The sequence below is a fragment of the Callorhinchus milii genome, unplaced genomic scaffold (assembly GCF_018977255.1).
Source record: "Callorhinchus milii isolate IMCB2004 unplaced genomic scaffold, IMCB_Cmil_1.0 Scaffold398, whole genome shotgun sequence".
In the NCBI taxonomy this organism is placed as follows: Eukaryota; Metazoa; Chordata; class Chondrichthyes; order Chimaeriformes; family Callorhinchidae; genus Callorhinchus; species Callorhinchus milii.
In genome coordinates, this window is record NW_024705139.1 from 33,770 (window position 1) to 61,274 (window position 27,505).

The 27,505-nt window shown below is 46.9% G+C and overlaps 1 protein-coding gene across 1 annotated transcript; it reads left to right on the forward strand.

Moving 5' to 3' along the window:
* The first annotated feature begins 686 nt into the window (after nucleotides 1-686).
* On the forward strand, nucleotides 687-7,509 carry spag7 (sperm associated antigen 7). The gene is made up of 7 exons (XM_042346200.1): nucleotides 687-780; nucleotides 1,392-1,459; nucleotides 3,472-3,560; nucleotides 4,067-4,151; nucleotides 5,953-6,036; nucleotides 6,645-6,813; nucleotides 7,280-7,509. The coding sequence occupies exons 1-7, from the start codon at nucleotides 687-689 to the stop codon at nucleotides 7,507-7,509; spliced, it is 819 nt and encodes a 272-aa protein (XP_042202134.1).
* The last annotated feature ends 19,996 nt before the right edge of the window (nucleotides 7,510-27,505 follow it).

Here is a 27,505-nt window from a genome sequence, read left to right on the forward strand (position 1 = left end):
ATTTAGTTTGTCATTCCCCACGCACCTCCATTAGCACGATTGGCTACGTACGGTGCGAAATAAGTCCAACATACATACATCATAGACCTGTTAACCCACCATCAGTACCTACCTTATTACTGACCAATTCAGACCTTATTGGTCACCCCGTGCCCTTATACATCTCAATGTTCATCCTACAAAGTCCAATCACAAGGTAGAAACACAAACAGACCGACATTGTTTTTGCCCGTATTGAAACGGCTGTACGCCGTATGGACCTAAACACTAAATTTACCGGTACTGTACAAGAATACGGGGTAAACCGTATGGGGTTGACAGGTATGATACATTCATCTAGTCTCAACATAGTTAAATATCAGAAGCGTCCGTCACCAGTGGGCAAGTGCCCACTTCAGCAATTGTTTCTTGCTGTGGTTGTCCCACCTGATGACGGACGCTTGTATTGCGCCCGAAACGTCGTGATTTAATTTATTTTATTTCATACCTACGTGACTTTACCGAAAGAACCACGAAAACTTCAAATCAACATTTAATAACGGACTCTGAACTGAAAACTGCCAAATCGAATCGATTCCCTAACCGAAACTGACCACCGTCGATTCGCAAAAGTAGGAATCGATCCACGTTCTGTTCCTTAGGTTCAGCGGAGCAGTCCTCCCCCACTGCCCGGGCTCCCTGCAAGCATGGATCTGCTCGGCTCCATCCTGAGCTCCATGGAGAAGCCGCCCAGTGTGGGCGACAAGGAGTCGCGCAAGAAAGCCGAGGTATCTCCCCGTGGCGGACTCCACCTCCCACACCCACTCCTGCGCTCCTCAGCGCCGGCGTTCGCGGGGTCGCTGTGCGCGCGGCCTAGCTTTCCGCGGTGCCTACGCTCTTGCCTGGACGCTGCGGCCGGGCGAGGCGCACGACCTGGCAGGGAAAACCATTGTAGCGATGGGGGTGGGGGGAGTGTTGGAACGGGTTTCGCTTCTCTCACATTCGTCTCTGTGTCGAGAGTTCTGTAACTTGTTGCTACGGGTGGTCAGGCACTGGGGGCGAGGGTGTTTTGGTTACTCCAAATCAATTACCTCATCTCGTGCGCAACATGCCTTAAACGGATCATCCGTGTAACAAATCAAATAATTTCAAATTCAATTGCGTTTTTTCAGAGTTACACTTTTCCACACTCTGATTTGTTATGTTAGTCCTGAGTCTTGCAAGTTTAATCCCACGTGTCTCTGTGTTTCTGGTGCTTTTGTTGTGTTAGGGGCATTGGAGGTTTGGTTGTGTTGGTATTGTTGTATGTGGTGGTTGGGGTGGTGTTGGTCTTGTTGTTTGTGGTGTAATTGTGGGTTCGTGTCGTGGTGATTGTTGTGCCGGTGGTGGTGATCCGTTTGTTGGGTTCGCAGAACAGGCAGCCCGTCTACAGACCCTTCAAGATCAGGAGAGGAAACACAAGGCAGAGTTCAGGAAACAGGTGTGTGTACTAGTTCACTTGCGCACCAGATAGTGGCATAGAACAGTGCGAAGGGGTTGCTATTGCACTGGGGCCCATGGGCTGGAAGGGCCCATGCACCAGGATACGAAGAGGGGAGACAGGCAGGGGCTTGTGCAGGCATCTTTAAGACAAACACATTTACATCCCTTTGACAGTCAACTGCTCGAGTAAGATCTCCCCTGCTATGTTCGACCTTGACCACCATACTTTCTGTCGCTGGTCAATGCAGATTGGGGAAGGAATTGCCCAAGACCAGTTCAAATAATTATCACTTGCCTCTTATGTCAGCCGGAAATCTAACCGAGGTCACCAGATTCATTGCGTAGTGAACTAACCACTGTGGTACTGCCCCACTCATATTTCATCAATATTTTTCCATGTGTGAGATAAAAGTGCGCAAAGAAGCATTGGGGATGTGGATGCTTGGAATTGCACTGAGAGACAGAAGAGGAACACATGGATCAGAGAACAAAAGAGAATAAGAGTCCATATGGACTCATCTTCTTGGTTCTTTCGAAATCCATATGGACTCTCAAGAATATAGTTGTGGAAAGCTTACACTGAAGGGATGCTGGCCGATGGTGGAGGTTGGTGATCGAATGGCAACCGACCATCGAGGAGTTGGAGAAATGACATTAGCTCATGTGCAGGAGCGAATTGTATTGTAGCATTGCGGACAATGAAGGAATGTGGGAAGGCCTTCATCTTGCAGCGAATAGATAAGAGCTCATTAGGTCATTTCTATTTCATGTTTTGTTTTTAAGTTGCTTTTCATGCCAGTAAAATTCCAATTTCTCTATCTATAACATGTCCTGAGATGAAGGTATTCTCACAGTGTTACTATGTTGTGTCGGAGATTAGCTCTGGAAGATTACCCCGAATTACTTCTGAATCGCCTCTTAAGCTTTAAGTTTATTGTAATGTGTTACACAGGTAATCCCATTTAACCAATTTCCTGGCTATTTTACAAGGGAGATCCATCGTGCAATGTGTGAGCACAGCAACAACAAAAACAAAAGCTCAATATTACAGAGAATAAATACAGGATCCTTAAGGAATATTGCACAACTAACGATCAAAGTATTTGACTTTCGTTAACGAAATACACACAAGTTAAAATAGTGCAATTGTTATATGAAAATGCTATTTAGAAGTACACATAAGCTCTATATTTGCATCTAATAGTGACAACACACATACATCGAAAAAGGTTTATCCATACTTGGGGCTCCATTTTATGCCCCACAAATAGTATTAGTTGCATATCAAATAAACAAACATTTTTTTTATTTTCTGAGTTGAAATAAAATGGACTAAGTTCAACTTTAATTTAATATGGTGGGTTTTTGTGCAGTCATTGGTGACCAGGATGATAACATGAATGTACTAGACTTGAGGATCTGATTGAATAATCGTTTAAACTTGTAACATGCTCACTCTCGAAGAGAGAGAACGACTCTGAGGTGTGAGGAACCATAGACAACCAGTAAATTCGGCCAGTGACAAATCCCCCCCCCCCCCAAACTTCTGTAGTCCCCTGTATATTAAGGTGTTATCGGCCAATTATTTAGTCGTAACGTGTGGGAGGAGCCAGCCTGGTGTCTCTTACACAACATCCTGTTAATTAGATTACCATACTATTATTGTGTACTCATATCTGTCTATCCTTCCCTTTCTCTTTGCCTCTCTCTCTCTCTTCCTGTTTCTTTCTCCTTATCTCAATTTTTTTTTCCCTGTGCCTTTTTCTCACTGTTGGTCCCTCCCTCTGTGACCCACCTGTGCTTTCCCCTTATCCAATTATTTTTCCTTTTCTCTCAACATCTTTTATTGATGTGTCTACTCTTCTCTCATGTTGTGCCCCTTTGTGTTAAGTGTCTCACCCTCTCTGTCTGTGCCTCTCTGTGTGTCTCTTCCTTCCATTGTCATGCCTTTCTCTGTTTCTTCTTGTCTGTGTGTTTACCTTTTTTTTTCTGTGTCTCTGTCTGGGTTAGATGGAGGCACGAGTGACTGCCTTCATAAAGGACAGCTCTGAGAAGAAGAAACGCTTTGAGCCAATGGGAAAGCTGGAGCGCAGCATACTGTACGCATTGCACCGTACACAAAACATATCCTTGTTCGTCTCCTGATTTCAATGAGTATCCCTGTGCATTTTCCTGCATCTCCGTGCATACATATGTATGCCGGTTTCCCTCTATATCCTTGTGTGTTCCTGTGTATTGTTGTGTTCCTTCACATCCTGTGCATTCCTGTGTGCCTCTATCTATCCCCTGTGAATTCCCGTGCATCCCCACTTTGTGCCTGTGTGTCCCGTTGTGTCTCCATATGACCCTCCACACATGATCAAATGTCCCCTTTGGCTCCGTGCATTTCTGATTGTCACCGAGTGTGACCGTGTGTCCCATTTGTACGCAGTGGTGTTTCACGTGTACCTACTTTTTTTACGTGCGCAAAATTTCATACTTTCCCACCTGTTCCCTTGTGTTTCTCATGCATTCCAAAGTGTCCCCGTGTCTTTCATGTTTTCCTGCACGTCTTCATACATCCCCACGTGTCATCAAATATCTTCTCGTCTCCCTGCACATGCAGGCACGATGTGGCGGAGGTTGCGGGGCTGGCTTCATTCTCATTTGGCGATGACGAGGAAAGCCGGCACGTCATGGTCTTCAAGAAGGTGTGGCGCGAGTGTGGCGACATCCATAGCAGTGGCCAGTGGCATGGCTATGTTGAACTTCTTTGCACCATACGTAGGCAACCGTGATAATCGAAGGTGTGCAGGCGGTACAATTGCACTGGGTCCCACGGACCAGAGGGGCCCAGATGCCAGCCTACGAAGAGGGGGAAATTGAACGAAAGGCCTCATTTAATGCCTTGCACAAGGGCCCATGCCAACCAGGCTACTCCCACTGATGGTGGTAATGCTGCTGATGATGGTGGCAGTGTTGGTGATGTTGACTTGACTTGTGATTGTGGTGGTGATTATGATTATAGTGGTTACATGGCCCAGCGGTAGCACGTTTGCCACTTTTGGCAGAGGTTCATGATTCAAATCCAGTGGCCGTCCTGTTTATTACTCCTCGTGTATCAACTGTTAGAAAAGTAAACGCCGTCTGCTTCACAATGCACGTTAAAGATCATGTGACGTCAATTGCAAGAGTAGTCCATTGTGTGCTGATCTTACGGTCCATATTGAGTGTAAAGAAGAGTAAGTGAGCTTGTCTTCTTGGTTCTTTCGGTAAAGTCACATATGTAAATTATTTTTGTCAAGGCGCTCTCCTCCTCTAACCCAGCTTAAATATACGCTGCCAAGCTTGGTGGTGTTCATTCAGACGCTGTCTTTCCGACAGCCCTGTTCTTCACCTGAGGACGGCTGCTTGCGTTGTGGCCGAAACGTCGTTAGAATAGTATTTTATTATGGTAATTTTTTATTATTTTATTATTTCCCTTCTACGTGACTTTGTAGGGGTGTTACGGAGGGGCTGTTATACAATGGGATCAGATGGGAAAGAAACAGTGGGCGTGGCTATGTCGGTGCACGGGAAGGTGCTCCCAGCGACGTCCGCATCGGGCAGCCTGGGGGGCTGACTCGGAGCTGGGATCCCCGGGGCCCCACCCCTCAGCGGGGGTTTTGGTATAAAAGGGGATGAGCCGGAGGGCTCAGAGAGAGATGTTGAAGCTAACCAGTGAAGACTGAAGATCGTCGTAGATAGAGCCCTGGACTCCCCTGGATCGCCGCCCTTCTCAGGGCCGAACAAGATCGAGCCAGCGGCGTGGTCCCGAGAGCCAGAGCCGGTGCTCTTGTAAGAGCTGGTCTGGGACTCCGGGTACCGTGAGCCCGACTTACCAGTGTCGGGCTAGCTAGCCCCCCCTAGCCCGTTAGTGGAGGACCCAGAGGTAGGCTAGGCGTAGCTAGAGAGTGTATCCCCAGTTAGACGGGTGAGGGGGCCGATACCCCCTTCAGTGTTGTATGTCAGTGTTGTGCTGTACCGACACATAATAAATACGTGTGCCTCCAACCCCGGCGTCCAAGTCTCCTGGAACACTATTACAACTTTACCGAAAGAACCAAGAAGATGAATCCCTGCAGTCACGAAAGCTTTAAATCGAAATTTAAATGAGCTTGGTGAGGATATGTTGCTCGAAGAAATGATGGCTGGTTAATGACACTCAAACATGGAGTGGCAGCAAAAGGAGGGAACGTGCATGAGAGTACATGTACCACAGAGATGGAGTGAAGAGATTGGCTTGTGTGCAGGAGCTTGGTGGAATGTTCTCAACTAAACTTTTTTATTTTACCAGGTAAGGTCTACTGAGCTGTATAGTTCTTTTTCCGAAGTGACCTGGCCACAAATGTTAGCTTAGCGAAGTGGCTTATCGTGTGTTGATGTTGGTAAATGGTATAAATAATGATGTTGATGGTGGTGACGTTAATGGTGATCGTGATGTTAATGGTGGTGATCGTGATGTTTCTGTAGGAGTTTGCGCCATGTGATGATGAGCTGGAGGCGTACAGACGGGGAGAAGAATGGGACCCTCTGTTGCACCAGCTCAAGCTGCAGGTCTCCCTTCACTTCCCGCACCGTCAACCCACATGTCCGCCATATGTCTCTGTGGTTAGATCACTTGACTCGCAACCCGGAGGTCGCAAATCCTGGTTGTGGGTCAACAACCCATCGTCATCATCGTGACCTTCATGATCGTCATCTTTCTTAGAATCGTCATCGTCCCTCAATGGATAAAAGATGAGTGCCGCCCTGTGGTGGCAAGTCAGAATGGGTCGTCTTGGGGAGATGCGGGACTAGCAGCACATGAGGGTGAAAACTCATGATTGTGCGAGTGCGTGTGTGACCAGGGGCATGTCTTGGTGCGCTTGGTATGTGGGGAGCGGTAGTGCAGCAGTTGGCGCGCTTTGATATGAACCAAAAGACGAAAGTTCGATTCCCAATCATGGCCATCATTGGTGACGGATATCTGAACTGGTTCTGGGCCTCCCCTAGGTCGACTCAACCTCAAATGAGTACCTGGCACGGTGTGCAAAGAAACCGGACTTGATGCTGTCCACCCAACCCCTCGTGCACTGTGCCTGTCTTAACAAGTGCTTGCTAAGAACATTTACTTCAACAGTCTGTTGATGACAATATGGGGGGGGGTTTGTGTCTGTATACAGGAACGAAAGCGGCTGGAGGAGGAGGAGGCGGCAGGGAAAGCCGAGGGGCCGGGGACGGCAGCTCCGGAGCCGCAGCTCAACTACCGAGACAAATACCGGCACCTGATCGGCACGGAGTCAGCCGAGCAGGCGGCACACACGCTGCACGCTAACGTCGCCTACGGCTGTGGTGATTGTCTCATTTGCACAGCAAAGACATATCCCCCATATAGCCTTAACAGACTGTTGGGGCAAGTGCTGTTGGCAAGCACCTATGAAGGCCAACATGGCACATGAGGATGTGGTGTGGCTAACATCATTCCCAGCCGCCTTTGTCTCCCCAGTGCCGATGTGTACACACCGTACTAGGTACTCTTTTTAAAGCGAAGTTCACCTAGGAGTGGCTCAAACCGGTTTGGATATCACTCGCCACTGATGTTAGCCAAAGCCGGCAATGGAACTCGGCGGGTAGGATTTGTAGCGCAGTGCACTGACCACTGCACCATCACTTCACACATATAAGCAACATCCAGCATTCGTCACTCTGTGGCAGTGCATACTGTGCACCAACTTGAAATTACGGTGGCATTTAGACGTTTTGTAAATGCAAGATGCATTGTAATGATTGGGTTCGTACCACTTCCCCCCTCCTGCAGTGCCCACGGTGAACAAGCTAGACAAGCGCTCCATCGAAGAGGCCATGAACGACATTCGGGCCAAGAAAAAACTGCGCGCGGCCAACACGGCTGAGCCGAGATCGGCAGAGTCGGGCGGCACAGAGTCGAGCGGCGTCGAGACGAGCGTGGTCGAGACGACCGTGGTCGAGACGACCGTGGTCGAGACGAGCACAACTGACACAAATGCTGCCGAGCCAAGTGGGGTGTAGACACACTGGGACACGCAGGAAGGCGCGGCAAGACACGGATGAACGGGGGGGACATGCAGGGATGCACAGGGACGAACGGGGACACGCAGAGATGCAGAGGGATGCACAGGCTCGTGCAGAAATGTGCGGCGAGCCATGGGCATACACAGACACGTGGACACACTGAGTCTCGACACTGGTTCACATTGGGACATGCAAAAACTTAACTTGAATAGAGAACTAGCAGAGACAATTGAAGGATGGAGTGGGACTTGCAGTGGCACAAATGGACTCAATTGATTTCATAAAGATTGGGCATGCAACTTATCAATTAAAATCACGATCAATTCATTGAATTGCATCTACTGTATAGGAATTGTTTTTTTTTCTTTCAAAAAAAATAGTTTAAAGACTTTAGCCAATCCTCTGCTGGATGATGGCATCCTCGCGCCATGTCAACCATGGGGTTATAAGAATAGGTTTTCCCCCTTTTTTCTGGCAACAAAAATGAAACCTTTTTATAAGGAATCATGTTTGCATTAACCACAATACTTGTGGTCGGAATTAAAAAAAAACACACTCTTTGAAACTGATTGGTCCACACCAGAGACAGCTTTCTTTAGTCTCAAATGGTGCTAGACCAGAGGATGCCAAAAGGGGTTGTTTGATCATATTTCACCACACTGCTCAGTTCGAGTTGGTTAATGGGAAGGTGCATCAAGGACCGGTTTAGATATCACTCGCCACTGATGACAGCCATGTCTGTGAATCGAACTCCGGTCTACGCGTTCATAGCATTATACGTGAACCACCGCTTCCCCTTAATTCCGAGACACCGAATGTAAAGCAGAAATCCAGTCATCTACGTTGATGTTGGGAAGGGGGGGGGGACCATATCAATGAGCATCCTGTAATTTGCGGCACACTGCAGAGGCTAGAGCAAATAATGCACGAGTTATTTTCGCACCGGCGCAGTGTGCCACGAATCTTGGGGAAAAGAGCCACGCGATTAATCTACAAATAATTAGCAGATTACAGGGTAAATGCGCAAGTGGCTAATTTATCCACGGTAAATTTGCAGATTAGGAGGTTACATGTTTTCTTAGACCAAAATGGCCTAAATCTGTCATGGATCTAAGATAAAGAAAGGACTTTTAGCATTTTTTGACTTTATTGACAATATTTTTTACTGAATCAAAATCCCTGACCATTAAAGCTCACGGAATTGCGAGGAAGGCGAAACATTACATGGTTAATAAAGTCATGCTATGGGTACCGATGCATGACTATACACTGCAACTAATAGGAAGACATTGGGATACACAAGGACACAAGAACACATGGAGAAATACGGAGACACAGGGAGACTGAGGCACTCCCGAGGACATACTGCGATACACAGACACACTGAGATGCACGGATATATTATAGGCAGTGGGTGGTTATGTCTAACAACTGGGATTCGCATGCAGACAATTCTGCAAGCTTGTTGAAGCCTGACGCAGCGGGGGACCGAGTGCAAGGTCAATACTAGGAGAGTATTGTAGTTGGCTAATGTAATCGGCGAACACACATTTTATTAGTCGAGACAATGTCCGATAACGAGACGGCACGAGGTCACCAGGAGTAGTTTTCATGGTGAACTTTTGCACTATGAACCATGCCCTTTCGTTTTGAGGCTTCATTCTCTCAAAGAATGTATTTCATAGTATTGCATATATTTTCTCATTCTCCCCCGTACAACCCCAGAACCACCTATGACGGCACATGCACTCAATACGAGCAAACCACGTATGTGAGCACGACTGTGCGCATGTACAGCACGCAACGCTGCATGTGTGTATTGCGATTTTATGGTTATTTCGAGGATTGTCGATTGTTTTATTTACCAACGAATGAAAGTATTTTGCGACCATGAGCGCCGCTTGTTTTGTTGCATCATGCGTTTTCAGATTTAACTGTTGTTGGCTTAAATTGTGTTTGTATAGTGTATCTAAGATTACAGAATTAAAGACGGTATGTATTTACAACGATTTGACAGCGTAATCTCCAGTGTCTGCCTTACAACCTCCAGGTTCGTCACTTACTGATGAGACCCACCCAGGAAAACTGGACAAGGTGCAAGCTCCCTTGCTCAATCAACAAATGATACTGTGGAGCAATGATAATGGAAGCCCGTGTACATGCACAGCCTTTTTGTCAATCCGCTGCTGGATGAGGGCCTCCCCCCGCCGAGCAGGTCACATGGGTTATTTGACACGGCAGAGGCATACCTAGGGTATGGCGAATCCGGGCGACTGCCCCGGGCCCCACACTTTGGGAGGCCCCGCGCTTGGACGTTGTGGTGTCAGATGTAATACTTCCGGTTTAGTTTGCAGGCATCGAGGGGAGGCCCTGCACCTCCCTATGGACGGTGCTGCTGGTCAGTGCGGGTTGACGCAGGTGGGGAGTGTCGCTATTGTGCCACAGCTGCACTGCCCTCTGCTGACACTGTAGCTCCGCAGCAGCCTCTAGCTAGTCTAGCACGTGTTTCATGCATGCAGATCGCCCATCCAGCCTCAACCATGCTTCGCATCCGATATTTGACGAGATTGGACTATGTGGTTTGTAGCAGATGGCAGTGGACTAAAATACATTGTTGTACTGTAGTTATATGTGCCTGGCCATCAACCCGCACTGACCAGCTTCGTGAAGTTTGGTCAGATAACCTCCGCGGCCACACAGCGTGGGGAAGCCCTCATCCAGCAGTTAATTGACGCAACGGCTGTGCATGTGCATGGCACAAGGGTTTAAATTGTTCGCGCCGTAGTTTTATGTAATACCCCTATGACGTTTGAGGGTGAAGTGCAGTTTACAAGCACCTGTTAAGGTAAACAACATGTATACTGGTAGGAACCTCCTAGTTACACCAGCCCACAGGGGATTATTTTGTCCGTCGTGCAGGGAGGGGCTGGGTGGGGATGGAGGGGCTGGGTGGGGAGGGGAGGGTGGGGAAGGGCTGGGTGGGGAGGGTGGGGCTGGGTGGGGGGTGGGAGGGGTGGGGCTGGGTGGGGAGGGCTGGTCACCCCATGGTGCCCTTACAAAACTCAACGTTTAACCTACTCACGCCGGCTTGTGCCCGCCCTCACAGTCGGGCATATTTGCGGAATACACCACGCTGCCGTTGACCCTGGCCATTGACCGAGCAACCCAACGTTCCTACCAGCTCCCTCCGCAGGAATGTGTTACTGGGTGATTCACTCGTTCTCCGGTGATCAGTCTCCTTATCACTCTGATGTTGCGATGACTAAGGTTATTGTTCCCATGAACCAGATCTCTTTGGCTGACCGTTTCGTCTCATCCACGCTGTGTTCAATCACCACACGACATATCACACGTCTCTTTCTGCTTCTTCTCGAGCGCTGCTGCACTTTGGAATTCCCTCCCATCGTCTCTTTTTCACGAATTCTTACGGTAGCTTTGCTAAATTCAAGACACCATATTCACCCTTAAATATTACTTTCAATCGTGATGTTTCTGTACTTGGCAACCGTGATAGGGAAAAAAAGTATACTCATCTGAACCCAGGTCCATGAACAAATCACGCCTTGAACCCAGGGGGTTTGGAACCGAACGAGCACGTGCCGAGAGTATTAACTATTAGTGACGAGCAGTGTTACTCATTGTCCCAGACACGCTATGTGGAGCAGAAGCTATAATGGGAGGTGGTGGATGAGGTTGGTGGTAATTGCTGAGAGCGTTATCCGAAGTCGTCAGGCCGTGCGAGAAGACTTGAGTGATTCCACGATTGACAGGGAGAGGGCCATCGGACTTCCTGCTCGTCTTCGGGACGACCCAAGAGACCCATTCCACTCCTGCCCGTACGGTTGTCGTTGCCACTACTTTCTGGTCACAGAACAAAGTGCTCGAAGAAATGAAGCTTCCAAGGAAGTTGTATCCCTCCTGGACCTCTGCGTGGACTTACAGCGGAGTGTGCAAAACCGGAGTGCTGATGTGCTGTCTAGCTTTAGTCTTCATGTTAAATTGTTGTCCTTGATTTGTGCTTCATGATTTGTTTTTAAGAAATTAGATAAGATTGTTGGTATTGTGTTCATCCCTCCTCGTCCATCAGACCCTTAACACACCCCGAGCTGCAAATTAATTCCACTCGGTGATAACTTGTTACTTTTTGTGGAGATTGACGATTCTGCAACGGTGTCGACCAGCGTTCGTCATTGCAAGGCCCGCGGGCCACTGGCGTCCCCTGGTGGCTTTAGTGTGGCTTCTGACGCAACGGTTTCAAATGTGTGGCAGCCCTCAACACTGATGTCTTAACGGCGAATGTGGCCCCTCTGAAAATGTGTGGCAGCCCTCAACACTGACGTCTTAACGGCGAACGTGGCCCCTCTGAAAATGTGTGGCAGCCCTCAACACTGACGTCTTAACGGTGAATGTGGCCCCCTCTGAAAATGTGTGGCAGCCCTCAACACTGACGTCTTAACGGCGAATGTGGCCCCCTCTGAAAATGTGTGGCAGCCCTCAACACTGATGTCTTAACGGTGAATGTGGCCCTCTCTGAAAATGTGTGGCAGCCCTCAACACTGATGTCTTCACGGCGAATGTGGCCCCCTCTGAAAATGTGTGGCAGCCCTCAACACTGATGTCTTAACGGCGAATGTGGCCCCCTCTGAAAATGTGTGGCAGCCCTCAACACTGACGTCTTAACGGCGAATGTGGCCCCCTCTGAAAATGTGTGGCAGCCCTCAACACTGACGTCTTAACGGCGAATGTGGCCCCCTCTGAAAATGTGTGGCAGCCCTCAACACTGACATATTAACGGCGAATGTGGCCTCCTCTGAAAATGTGTGGCCGCCCTCAACACTGACGACTTAACGGCGAATGTGGGCTCCTCTGAAAATGTGTGGCAGCCCTCAACACTGACGTCTTAACGGCGAATGTGGCCCCCTCTGAAAATGTGTGGCAGCCCTCAACACTGATGTCTTAACGGCGAATGTGGCCCCCTCTGAAAATGTGTGGCAGCCCTCAACACTGACGTCTTAACGGCGAATGTGGCCCCCCTCTGAAAATGTGTGGCAGCCCTCAATACTGACGTCTTAACGGCGAATGTGACGCCCTCTGAAAATGTGTAGCAGCCCTCAACACTGACGTCTTAACGGTGAATGTGGCCCCCTCTGAAAATATGTAGCAGCCCTCAACACTGATGTCTTAACGGCGAATGTGGCCCCCTCTGAAAATGTGTGGCAGCCCTCAACACTGATGTCTTAACGGCGAATGTGGCCCCCTCTGAAAATGTGTGGCAGCCCTCAACACTGATGTCTTAACGGCGAACGTGGCCCCCTCTGAAAATGTGTGGCAGCCCTCAACACTGATGTTTAACGGCGAATGTGGCCCCCTCTGAAAATGTGTGGCAGCCCTCAACACTGATGTTTAACGGCGAATGTGGCCCCCTCTGAAAATGTGTGGCAGCCCTCAACACTGATGTTTTAACGGCGAATGTGGCCCCTCTGAAAATGTGTGGCAGCCCTCAACACTGATGTTTAACGGCGAATGTGGCCCCCTCTGAAAATGTGTGGCAGCCCTCAACACTGATGTCTTAACGGCCAATGTGGCCCCCTCTGAAAATGTGTGCAGCTCTCAACACTGATGTCTTAACGGCGAACGTGGCTCCCTCTGAAAATGTGTGGCAGCCCTCAACACTGACGTCTTAACGGCGAATGTGGCCCCCTCTGAAAATGTGTAGCAGCCCTCAACACTGATGTCTTAACGGCGAATGTGGCCCCCTCTGAAAATGTGTGGCAGCCCTCAATACTGACGTCTTAACGGCGAACGTGGCCCCCTCTGAAAATGTGTGGCAGCCCTCAATACTGACGTCTTAACGGCGAACGTGGCCCCCTCTGAAAATGTGTGGCAGCCCTCAACACTGACGTCTTAACGGCGAACGTGGCCCCCCTCTGAAAATGTGTAGCAGCCCTCAACACTGACGTCTTAACGGCGAACGTGGCCCCCTCTGAAAATGTGTGGCAGCCCTCAACACTGATGTCTTAACGGTGAATGTGGCCCCCCTCTGAAAATGTGTAGCAGCCCTCAACACTGATGTCTTAACGGTGAATGTGGCTCCCTCTGAAAATGTGTGGCAGCCCTCAATACTGACGTCTTAACGGCGAATGTGGCCCCCCTCTGAAAATGTGTAGCAGCCCTCAACACTGATGTCTTAACGGTGAATGTGGCTCCCTCTGAAAATGTGTGGCAGCCCTCAACACTGATGTCTTAACGGTGAATGTGGCCCCCTCTGAAAATGTGTAGCAGCCCTCAACACTGATGTCTTAACGGCGAATGTGGCCCCCCTCTGAAAATGTGTAGCAGCCCTCAACACTGATGTCTTAACGGTGAATGTGGCTCCCATTGAAAATGTGTGGCAGCCCTCAACACTGACGTCTTAACGGCGAATGTGGCTCCCTCTGAAAATGTGTGGCAGCCCTCAACACTGATGTCTTAACGGCGAATGTGGCTCCCTCTGAAAATTAGTGAAAAACACTATTGTTAGACGATGACATGTTCTCGAGGCCAACTCAACAGGTATGTTTTTGCTGCCGATGTTGGGGAGGATTCATTCGTTATTGATTTTTGTGTGAGGCCACGCAAATCATCTGACCCTCCGCCACAAGGGACAGCCATACACATTGAATTATCACGCGCACAAGCGTTTTCACGCCAATTGTTATTCTTTCAGCTCACAACCAAAGTTAGCAATTATCTTCTGTGATCATTGCTAAATTTTGAATTAAAGCTTTCATGACTGTAGGAATTCATATTCTTTGGGTCTTTCAGTAAAGTCACGTAGATAGGTTCAAAGTAAATAACAAAAAAACGACGTTTCAATCGCAACACAATCGTTCGTCAACTTTGATTGTAAGCGAGAACATTTCGTCCAATGTGCATTTTATATGCGTGTGCGGTGACGATTATCTGAACCGGTCTTAGGCCTCCCCTAGGTCGACTCAGCCTCAAATGAGTACCCGGTGCGGTGTGTAAACATCGCCACTGGGGAGACAAAGGCGGTCGGGCGTGGTGCTGGCCACCCACCTCCTCCTGTACCGTTCCGGCCTTCATAGGTGCTCGCTAACAGCACTTGCCCCTACAGTCTGTCAAGGCTATACGGGGGATCTTTGTCTTTGTCTCCTCTGTAGCTTTGTCGTAGTGGAGGTAGCTCAGCTCTCCGATCTGACATTGACATGCACATTTATTCACTAGCCCCGCCCACTTCGCTTATGACCCTTGGGCTCCACCCATCACAAACCTTGATAACATCAATCTAGATTTAGATCTAAATAACATCCTGCCTAAGCAGCTCTCGAGCTATTTTTTTTTCACCTGATGACGATTGCTTGTGTTGTCATCGAAACGTCGTGCGATTTTTTCTTATTTTTTCTATCTTACGTGGCTTTACCGGAAGAGCCAAAGAGTATTAATTCCTGCAGTCACGAAAGCTTCAAATCAAATATATCAACATCTTTATTTATGCTGGAGAAATCCGATGAGCTATGAAGCGCTTTTACACCATTTACAATATTTTACCTACGTGACTTCACCGAAACAACCTAAGAGTATTTATATTACACCACCATCATCATCATTTCACATCATCAATACGGAATAATCCTTCTACCGGAAGACTAAAAAAAACACAAGCACCCGTGCTCGTCTTCCGGAAGAGGAAGAACTCCCACCAGCAGCGCGTCGGCCATCTTGACTCCACCGTTGATTTCTTTAGGAGGGGGGCGGGGCGAGGGAGGGGGGCGGGGCGAGGAAGGGGGGCGGGGCGAGGGAGGGGGGCGGGGCGGGGGAAGTGGAGGAGTGGGGGGGGGCGTTCGACGGTGAACGACAGAAGACAGAAGACGTCTTCCGGAAGAAGACAAAACAACGCCCCGCCCCCCACTCCCCCTCCAAAAAAACGATCGCGTGCACTCAAACGCCTGCGCCCAACGGACTTCCGGAAGTGGAAGATCCTTTTGGAAGTAGTCTACCGTCTTCCGGAAGTGGAAGATTCTTCCGGAAGACGTCTACCGGCTTTCGGTAGCTCGCCACCGGAAGCTGTGGCTCTGCCGTGGGGGGCAGCAGCAGTCGCCTTTGTTCTCAGGGCGAGTGGCCGCCGCCGCTGCTGCTGTTGCTGCCGTTTTGCTGCCTTTGCCGCTGCCTCCACCGCCGCTGTTTGGCCGGGGGTCGCTCGGCGATTATCGGCGGCGGGGAGATTTGCACAGAGATCGGAGGCGGGGGGGGTCGTCACTCGACGGACGGCTGGAGAGAGAGAGAGGCGGCGGCGGCGGCGGGCGCGTGTTTTTGGCCGAGCCGACGTGCGCGTCGAGACGAGGGGGTGGTGGTGGTGGGGAGGGAGGAAGGAGGAGGAGGAGGCCACTGTGGCGGCGACGGAGCCGCCGGTGAGAGATGCATTGTAATGATTGTTTTCTCCTCGTTGTGTTTGGCAGCGTGCGGAAGACGCGGGCGGCCTTTGGGGTGCTGGGGTGACCCGTGCCGTGAAACTACCTCGGCGTGGTGATGGTGGTGGTGGTGATGGTGGTGATTTGTTGTTGTTGTGATTGCTGGTGCCGCCGCTGTGGTTTGTTGTCCCTCTTGTTGTAGGATGTTAAGGTGGTCATGATGATGATGGTGGTGGTTACTGGTGGTGACACGTGTTATTTATAAGGAGCACAGCGTTGGGTGGTGATTACAGTGGTGGTGCTGTTGTTATAATGAACAGTGGTGGTGGTTATTGTGATGATACTCTTGTTATAACAAGTTGTGGTGGTTATTGTGGTGATACTCTTGTTATAACAAGTAGTGGTGGTTATTGTGATTGTTCTCTTGTTATAACAAGTAGTGGTTACTGTGATGATACTCTTGTTATAACAAGTAGTGGTGGTTACTGTGGTGATACTCTTGTTATAACAAGTAGTGGTGGTTATTGTGATTGTTCTCTTGTTATAACAAGTAGTGGTGGTTATTGTGGTGATACTCTTGTTATAACAAGTAGTGGTGGTTACTGGGGTGAAACTCTTGTTATAACAAGTAGTGCTGGTTATTGTGATGATACTCTTGTTATAACAAGCAGTGGTGGTTATTGTGGTGATACTCTTGTTATAACAAGTAGTGGTGGTTACTGTGGTGATACTCTTGTTATAACAAGTCGTGGTGGTTATTGTGATGATACTCTTGTTATAACAAGTAGTGGTGGTTATTGTGATGATACTCTTGTTATAACAAGTCGTGGTGGTTACTGTGGTGATACTCTTGTTATAACAAGTCGTGGTGGTTATTGTGATGATACTCTTGTTATAACAAGTGGTGTGGTTATTGTGGTGATACTCTTGTTATAACAAGTCGTGGTGGTTATTGTGGTGAAACTCTTGTTATAACAAGTCGTGGTGGTTATTGTGATGATACTCTTGTTATAACAAGTGGTGGTGGTTATTGTAGTGGTGCTCTTGTTATAACAAGTGGTGGTGGTTATTGTGGTGATACTCTTGTTATAACAAGTCGTGGTGGTTATTGTAATGATACTCTTGTTATAACAAGTGGTGGTGGTTATTGTGGTGATACTCTTGTTATAACAAGTCGTGGTGGTTATTGTGATGATACTCTTGTTATAACAAGTAGTGGTGGTTATTGTGGTGATACTCTTGTTATAACAAGTCGTGGTGGTTATTGTGATGATACTCTTGTTATAACAAGTGGTGGTGGTTATTGTGGTGATACTCTTGTTATAACAAGTCGTGGTGGTTATTGTGGTGAAACTCTTGTTATAACAAGTCGTGGTGGTTATTGTAATGATACTCTTGTTATAACAAGTGGTGGTGGTTATTGTGGTGATACTCTTGTTATAACAAGTCGTGGTGGTTATTGTGATGATACTCTTGTTATAACAAGTAGTGGTGGTTACTGTGGTGATACTCTTGTTATAACAAGTCGTGGTGGTTATTGTGGTGATACTCTTGTTATAACAAGTCGTGGTGGTTATTGTGGTGAAACTCTTGTTATAACAAGTCGTGGTGGTTATTGTAATGATACTCTTGTTATAACAAGTGGTGGTGGTTATTGTGATGATACTCTTGTTATAACAAGTCGTGGTGGTTATTGTGATGATACTCTTGTTATAACAAGTGGTGGTGGTTATTGTGGTGATACTCTTGTTATAACAAGTGGTGGTGGTTATTGTGGTGATACTCTTGTTATAACAAGTCGTGGTGGTTACTGTGGTGATACTCTTGTTATAACAAGTCGTGGTGGTTATTGTGATGATACTCTTGTTATAACAAGTGGTGGTGGTTATTGTAGTGGTGCTCTTGTTATAACAAGTGGTGGTGGTTATTGTGATGAAACTCTTGTTATAACAAGTGGTGGTGGTTATTGTGGTGATACTCTTGTTATAACAAGTCGTGGTGGTTACTGTGGTGATACTCTTGTTATAACAAGTCGTGGTGGTTATTGTGATGATACTCTTGTTATAACAAGTGGTGGTGGTTATTGTGGTGATACTCTTGTTATAACAAGTGGTGGTGGTTATTGTGGTGATACTCTTGTTATAACAAGTCGTGGTGGTTACTGTGGTGATACTCTTGTTATAACAAGTGGTGGTGGTTATTGTAGTGGTGCTCTTGTTATAACAAGTGGTGGTGTTATTGTGGTGGTTCTCTTGTTATAACAAGTAGTGGTGGTTATTGTGGTGGTACTCTTGTTATAACAAGTAGTGGTGGTTACTGTGGTGATACTCTTGTTATAACAAGTCGTGGTGGTTATTGTGATGATACTCTTGTTATAACAAGTCGTGGTGGTTACTGTGGTGATACTCTTGTTATAACAAGTAGTGGTGGTTATTGTGGTGATACTCTTGTTATAACAAGTCGTGGTGGTTATTGTGATGATACTCTTGTTATAACAAGTCGTGGTGGTTACTGTGGTGATACTCTTGTTATAACAAGTCGTGGTAGTTATTGTGATGATACTCTTGTTATAACAAGTGGTGGTGGTTATTGTAGTGGTGCTCTTGTTATAACAAGTGGTGGTGGTTATTGTGGTGTTCTCTTGTTATAACAAGTAGTGGTGGTTATTGTGGTGGTACTCTTGTTATAACAAGTAGTGGTGGTTATTGTGGTGATACTCTTGTTATAACAAGTAGTGGTGGTTACTGTGGTGATACTCTTGTTATAACAAGTAGTGGTGCTTACTGGGTGAAACTCTTGTTATAATAAGTAGTGGTGGTTACTCCGGTTGTATTATTATAAGGAGCAGTTGTGGTTACTGGGTGGCACTTAAGGCACAATGCTGGTGGCGGTAGTTCCTGTGGTGGAACTTTATTTTTAAGGAACAATGCTGGTTATTGTGGTGGCACTAATAACGAGTTGGTGATGGTGGTTATTGTGGTGGCACTAATAACGAGGTGGTGATGGTGGTTATTGTGGTACTGTTATCATTGTAAGGAACAGTGGTGGTTATTGTGGTGGTACTGCAATAATGAGTGGTCATGGTGGTTATTGTTGTGGTACTGTCATCATTGTAAGGAACAGTGGTGGTTACGGTGGTGGTACTGTAATAACGAGGTGGTGATGGTGGTTATTGTGGTGGTACTAATAACGAGGTGGTGATGGTGGTTATTGCGGTGGTACTGTCGTCATTGTAAGGATCAGTGGTGGTTACGGTGATGGTACTGCAACAACGAGTTGTGATGGTGGTTATTGTGGTGGTACTATTGTTATTATTGTTAGGAACAGTGGTGGTTACTTTGGTGGTACTAATAACGAGGTGGTGATGGTGGTTATTTTGGTGGTACTGTTATTATTGTAAGAAACAGTGATGGTTACTTTGATGGTACTAATAACGAGGGGGTGATGGTGGTGATTGTGGTGGTACTGTCATAAGGGCCAGTGCTGGTGGTCACAATGGTGGCACTTATTCATAAGGAACAGTGATGATGGCACTGTTATAAGGTTTAGTGGTGATGATTACTGTGGCTGGAACTGTTATAAGGATCGATGTCATCGTCACTGGTGGCACTTATTCATAAGGAACAGTGATGATGATGGTGGTTACAGTGAAAGCACTGTTAATCGTATGGAGCAGGGGTGGTTAATGTGATGAGACTTTTATAAGTGGTGGCGATGGGGGTTACTGTGGTGGCACAGTTATAATGATCAGTGGTGGTTTTAGTTACTGTGGTAGCACTGTTAATCATAAGAAGCGGTGTTGGTTGTAGTTACTGTGGTGAAACTGTTAATCATAAGGAGCAGTGTTGATTGTAGTTACTGTGGTAGCACTGTTAATCATAAGGAGCAGTGTTGGTTGTAGTTACTGTGGTGAAACTGTTAATCATAAGGAGCAGTGTTGGTTCTAGTTACTGTGGTGTCACTGTTAATCATAAGGAGCAGTGTTGGTTCTAGTTACTGTGGTGAAACTGTTAATCATAAGGAGCAGTGTTGGTTCTAGTTACTGTGGTGTCACTGTTAATCATAAGGAGCAGTGAGTGGTGGTGTTGGTGGGGAGCCAGCATTGACGAATGCCAGGAAGTGGTGTGCTGCGTCTTGATTTTCTGTGTGTGAGATGAATGTATATGCACGTGTGCATCTCTGTGCTTGTGTGTGCTTCAGTGTGTATCCTTGTACGGTAGAGTACCGTGTGTTTATACGTGGGCGTTTCTTTTGTGATTGTGTGTTTTTTGTCTGTTTATAAATGTGCTTGTGCGTGTATGTGTGTTTTTGCATGTATGTGTGTACCTAGTCTGGCACCAGCCTGGTGGTGTTCGTGTGATATTTTCGTTTGTTTATGTTTATGTGTGTAGTTTTTGTTCTTGATGTGCGTGTACACTGAGTGAATCTACACTGCTTGTTTGTGTTTCAACGTGTGTGGTTAAGCATGTTTGTTTATGTTCTTGTTAATGTGTGTGTGTTTATATGTATACGTGTTTGTATGCATGTGTGAGTACTATTGTCTGTTTGTGTGTGGTTGTGTTTATGTATAAGCGGTTGTGTCTGTGGTTTTGTGTGCCTACACGTGCTGTGAGCGTTTAGCCTTGTACAGTCTGTTAAAGGGTAAAATCTATCATGTCTTTGTATACATGTGTATTTCTGTGTGTGTACTTTGTATAGGTGTGTAAATCTATATGCCTGTGTGTTTGTTTAAACGTATTGGTATAGCATATAGCATGCACAATGTAAAAATTCACATGCGTCTGTATTTATGTCTTCGTGTGTCTGTACTGTTTGTGTTTGGTTATGTTTACACGCCTGTGGTTATTTACGTGAAGTCTGAAATGTGTAGAGTTCTCGTGTTGTTTTAATTGTGTGCGGTATGGATATACTTAGGCGTATACTTAAGTGTGCATATGTGTATAGTATTATACGGTATGATTTGATTTAAGGAATGTTAACTTTGTATTTGTGTATGCGAGTGGATGTGTTGTTACTGATTGTGTTTTTCTGCACTATTTGTGGTGAAAGTGCGTGCGTGTGTTTTTGTATTTAAATGGGTTACTCACCGGACCACCAGAGTTCGATTCCCGTGCACGGCCAACACCGGTGATGATTATCTGAACCGGTCCCCTGGGTCTTCCCTAGGTCGACTCAACCTCAAATGAGTACCTGGTGCGGTGTGTAAACATCACCACGAGGAGACGAAGGCGGATGGGCGTGTTGTTCACCACCCACAATCTTATACTGTATGTATACACCACACATGCATAAGTGGAGATGCATGGTGGGTGGGTAGTATAGGGCAGTGCGGCAAAAGCAATGGTTGTATTATACCTCTATGGTTCGAACCAACCCGCACAGACCTGTGTGGTGAAGTATGGTCCATTAACCCCCCACCACAACCCGCACGGCGGGTGGAGGCCCTCATCCAGCAGTAAGTATGTATACTGAACTATTTTAAAATGTTTTACCAGGTAAGGCCCACTAAGCTATACAGCTCTTTTTTCAAAAGCACCTTGGCGACAAATGATAGCTCAACGAAGTGGCTTATCGTCATCATCTGGAAATTGAAAGCAGCCAAATAAATACTCTAAACGTGCGTTGCTGATTCTAAATGTGGAAGGAAAAACCAGACGGCCCGGAGAGAAAATCCACGTGACCACAGGGGAGAGTGACGTGCACACTCCAAATGTACTGCAGGCGGTCAGGGGTTGGGATCGAACCCGCGACCTCCTGTATACCAGGCGAAGTGGTTAACATCTCACCACGTGGCGCCCTGATGGCGGTGGCGAGACGTTATCTTCATCGCCTGGTATGCAGGAGGTTGTTTGTGGGTTCGATCCTGACCCTGACGTCTGAAGACTTGGAGTTTGCAAGTTCTCCCCGTGGTTGCCGTGAATTTTTCTCTGGGACTTTTCCCCTCCACATTTCGAAACGTGCGTTAAGAGTATTTGGCTGCAATGTTATTTCCACGTAATAAGCCACTTCGTTAACTTTTATTTTGTGGCCAGGTCGCTTCTGAGAAAGAAACCTCAGTACGCCTTATCTTGTAAGATTAATATAGCTTCTTTTTTAGTTTTACATACATCGGGTTCAGGAAAATGTTAACTTTTAAGGAAACTGAGTGCGGCTTGGGCAAGGCCCGTCGCTGGAAGGATGGCTGGTGGGAGAGAGTAATGACGGAGCGGCATCCAAATGAGGGATTTAGAGTGGATGGAGCGATGAAATCGGCTCATTTGTATCGGCGCCTGATGGATTGTTCCATCACGGGATCATAAAAGACTGCGACGACTTTGGGAGTCTTATCCAGCAGTGGATGGATAATGGCTGACGATGATAATGATGACTGGTGTATAGTGAATGTATGGGTTTAGATTGTGTATAGTGTATGGCAGGCTTTTAAAGCATGTGTGTGTGTAGAACAGTACTATCACGTTTATATTATGTACTTGGTGTCTCATTGTGTGTGTGTAGAATATTTTACGTGTTTAATTATGTGTTTACAATACTGTATATTCGTGTGTTTAGTTTGTGTATAGTGTCTGTGTGCGTTTTAAGTGTGTGTGGCTTACGCTGGCATATACAGACTCAGAACCTTTATTTATCCTGGAGAAATACAGTCGATATGTTTATAGTATGTGTTTGTATAGTATTGTGTAAGCCCAAGTTTATAATGTGTAGTGTCTGCGTGTTTATTCAGTGTAATGCATTGCGTGCGTGTAGCTCATGCATGTTTGTATTGCTGAGTTACTCAGATAACCTCCCACACACACTCTAAGTTATTGGCCAAACATCCCCCAACCATGATGACCCCCCACCACCCACCCTTTATAAAAAGATACTGTACTTGTTATCCAAATGTCATCTCCACCCCCTCCCCTGGTTTCACAAAAAATCGGAGGTGCCGCGATAGTGAGATGTTAACTACTACCTCTCCACGTTCGTCTCGTATGTAGGAGGTTTTGTGGATTCGATTCTGACCCTGTATATTTGGAATTTGCATGTTCTCTCTCTCTCCCCGTGGTCGCGTGGATTTTTCTCCGAGTCGTCCAGTTTCCCCCTCATTAAGAATGAATATCACGCGTTTTGATAAGCCACTGCGTGGAGCAGCTATCATTTGTGTGGCCAGGACGCTTCTGAAAAAGAGGTCAGTGGGCCTCCTTACCTGGTAAAATGTGGGAAAAAAAGTTTCACGTTTATTTAATTTAACCAGGGTGAGAACTCGGAGAGACGAGGAGAGAGCCTCATTTGACGGGGGTCACCAACATGAAAATCCATCCGAGTACAGTACTGTACATGATTATTATACATAAGGACGAGGGGGGGGGTCCTGTGTTGTTTCCAGACATTGTGAGCAGCAGAGAAGGTAGCAGTGACCTCCCTTCACGCAGTGATTGTTATTTATTGTCGTGATTCAATGTGGCAAGAATCGATTGTTATTTTGCATTGCGGTTAGAGTAACGGCCTCTAGTGACTGCAGGGGTCACTCGGAACACATTACTTACAATGTGCATGGAATCATGCACGTGTCGTGAGCTTACGGATCGATATTAATTTCTGAATCGAGGCATCCGTACAACAACCAACTGGGTGTTAAAGGGGAGTTAGGGAAACGGGTGGCTGGCAGGGAGCGCTAAGGGAGCAGAAATGGTTCACCGTGGACTTTGTTTGGGCAAATATGCAAACCTGTGGGGATAATACAGTTACTGCGGGCATTAGTTGGTCCAGTGCTCCTTAATGCGCGTGTGTGCTGATGCATGCGGCTGTAAATGTGTCAGCTGCACGGGGTGCATTGGTGGGGCGGGGGCCAGCAGGATGGGGGGGGTGTCGAGTTATTCACAGACACAACTACGGCTACAAACCCAGAGACCTGAGTTTGAGTCTCCGCCATGGCTAACATTAATGGGGAATGATATGCGAGGCGATCCTCGCGACCTCGCCTATGTTGACCCGCTGCTGTGTGTATACATGAACATTGGGGAAATAAACGTGGCCGGGCGTCATGCCAGCAATAGTTTCACGCTAACAACAATCTTTTTTTTATTTTATGTGATGTTAACGTTTTTAATGCCAGTAATATCGATAATAACATATAAAATGTGATTTTGATGTTCGTGATGTGAATGTAACCACGCAATGTTGATTGCGTGGTTACGATAGTTTGGTGATGACGATGTTCAGCATGAGAATGTTGGTGGCAATGTTAACATGGTGATTGCATTTTTTTTATACGTAGACGTCGACTGTCGCTGTGATGGTGGTAATGCGCTTTTGACATTCCAATATTGATGTTGTGCCGTTTGTTTTACTGCAAAATGATTGTGGTGATGCCAGGGGATGTCTCTGTCATGTTGATGCTGCGATGCCAGGTTCCACGGAGCATTAACTCTCACAGCGCCGTTATTCCTCCGTATTAACGACGTTGCCTCTGAAACACGACGAGCCCTCATGTCCTGTTAGGCCATTTTTACGTACGCTGCAAAAATTCAGCCGCATCAATCTTTAGCAATCGCAGTGCTGTGCTCTCAACTCTTTTACTGAAATTACAGCGTTCAAAATAGCAACTGGGTCCCGGGATAAACTGCTGCAGGGCAACACTTTGCCGCATGTGTGCCTGCAACAGTGTCGGTTATAACGGCGTTTCGCCGCTGTGCTACATGCCACTGCGTTTTGCTAACGATGCAGGGTGTGGACAACGTTCACCGGAGCCAGATGCCTGAATTAATGTCACAAGCTTGGCAGGGTTGGACCCATTAAGCGCAAGGTTCCAGTTTCAGGTCTTGTTGGGTTTAATTTAATGGGGCTGACAAGACACTCGTTTGTCAGTCCGATGTCTAAAGATTGTTGTCAGAAAGCGCTATCCTCAACTATGCTTTTAAGGACCCTATCAGAAACTGGTTTGTCAGTTTGTTGTCTCATAACATTATCATAGACTGGGTCTGTCAGTTTATTGTCTCATGAGCCCACCGGAGACTGGTCTGCCAGTGTGTTGTCTTTAGACCTCTAGTAATATGATCATGATGGAGAGGAATAAAATGAAGATAATCTTAGCTTGTCAAATCATGTTCAGACACAGCGGCGGATTATGAGTTTAATGAATGAAGACGCACGCAAGCAGCGAGCTGTGTTGTTGAGAAGCTTGGGATAAATAATAAATCAGGGTGACAAGGATGTCAGTGTAAATGAAGAGTCAGGCTTGTCTGGATGTCAGGGGTCAAAACAAGAGTCGAATTGAGGTGACAGGCTTGGCTCGGGCTAATATGATGTCAGCGCTGGGCTGGCACTGCATAGATTATGCGTTCAAGTCTGGGTTTCATTCACCAGTGATTAATAAACCAGCTTCTCAGATGTGCAGTCGATGGTCTGAGCCTGATTACCAATGACTGCACAAAAAACCCATTGAATACAATTTTTCTTTCATTTTAACGGTAAATTTCTAGCTCTGGTTTTCATGGGACAATCACCTCTGTAGCAGCGGCGCTTGTACAATGATAAATTGCTTCGGGTGGATACGAGCCAATTGAAAGGATCTTAGAAGCAGTTCTGTGATATCACCTACCAAGGGCCATTCTCCAACATAGGGTTATGTTACACTGCTTTCTGTGAGATTTCATAATTGAAATTTTTTCATCTTGCGGAAGAGTGTCAAGAGCGCAGTTGTAAAATAATTGGGGAAATGCCAAAAAAAGGAACGTGTTTGAATGATGGTGGCGCTGGCCTTGGTGAAATGAGATTCACTGGCCCTGAATCAACAGCAATGACCGTGGGATTAGGTGTAGCACAAGGGCAGTGATGCGATGGGTCGTCAGTTACAGGACTGCAATGAAGCGGTGTGCATCTCGGCAACAGTGCATCATTTGGCAGAGTCATCGTTAGGTCGTTTAGCACTTTCAAGAGCGGTGTTTGTGGGGACAGTGTGGATTTGGCTACTATGTATGTAATGATTCGGCCCTTCCCCACGTCAGTCGATAAACTCTCTCATTTCCAGGGTTATGATTTGATTCCAGAATAGATTTTTTTTTAGTCTTGTATCTACTATCTCGTTTGTGCTGGTGTTTTATACGTGTTGTCGCCTTTCTAATTTTCTATGTGTATTGTCTCAGGTCTGTGCCGTTTACCTTGTGGTACTGCCTTGTTTAACGCTCTAGTTTAATTGCCACATTAGTAACATCTTTTGAGTCTACTGTATGTCTTGTCTAAAGTCTTTTCTTTGTTCTGTGTTTCTGTATTATCTGAGCTGTACGGTGACTCGTCTGTACTGTGTTGTCTTTTTCATCTCCGCATGTTCCATCTCGTTAATTCAGAAGATTAGCTTAAATTAAACACTGCGCTACAAACCTGGCGACGCGGGTTCAGTTCCCGCTCACGGCCAACATCAGTGACGATTATCTGAACTGGTCCTGGGCCTTCCCAAGGTCGACTCAGCCCCAAATGAGTACCTGGTGCAGTGTGTATACATCGCCACTAGGGAGACAAAGGCAGCCGGGTGTGGTGCTGGCCACCCAACCCCCCTCGTGTGCCTTGCTGGCCTTTGTAGGTGCTCGCTAACAGCACTTGCTCCTACAGTCTGACAAGGCTATTGGGGGGATCTTTATCTTGTGTGTTTCATTGTTTCGTGTGTAATGACTCATTCTTGATGTTTGTTTTGTGGTTTCTTCTGCTAGGGTGAGTTGTGGATAAATCGGCACACCGACTGACACAAGCGCTCCGACTACACGACAAAAAGCAACAACGATATCAACAACGACAAGAACTGGGGCCAAGAGCATTTACTTGGGCACACAGGAGCTGACAAGTAATATTTACAGAAGGAAACATTGGAGATGTTGAGCTCATTGTTATGACATTAAAGTTAACTTGAATTTATACGACCTTACAATCACGTGAATTTTTTTTAATACAGCTTAAGAAGGCTTAAAAAATATTTTAAGAAGATATAAAGTAAATGGAATCGTTATACAAGCCGATCATAAGATGTATGGCAGTTGAATAACACGACAGTATTTTAACATTAGTTTTGTAATAAGGTGCTAAATCTGCACGAACAAAGGCTGAAAACAAAAACCACCATTACAAACATCTCCAGCGCCAAGTGTTTTAAGCACTGAGTCGACACCTCACTTGTGACAAACTCTGCACAAATGTGACTCGGAGGCATAACAGTCACAAACACATTTAAGCATTTTAGCTCAACGTGAAGACAAACCCTCGTTTGCCCTATCGATTTCAAAACTCGATCGAAAAATCATTGTACTTCTGGCTTCTTTTTGGATGCACCGTAGGGCCCGCCGACACGTGCGTTTTTGGCCCCGTCTCGGTAAATAATTGCGAGCCATCGAGGAAAAATAGCGGAGGCGGGGAGCGGGGGAGGTGCGCCGGTGAGCCGCCCTCGGTTGACCGTGTGCCTATCGCGGCGCGCTAGCGGGCCCTCGGCGCGTGCCGCCGGCGGGGGGGGCAGCCCCCCTCATCGCCACTGCAGCAACTGCAGCAGCAGCAGCCCCCTCCGGCCGCCGCCTCCTCCTCCTCGTCGGCCTCGTCCGGCGGAAAGAGGGGCGGCTCGG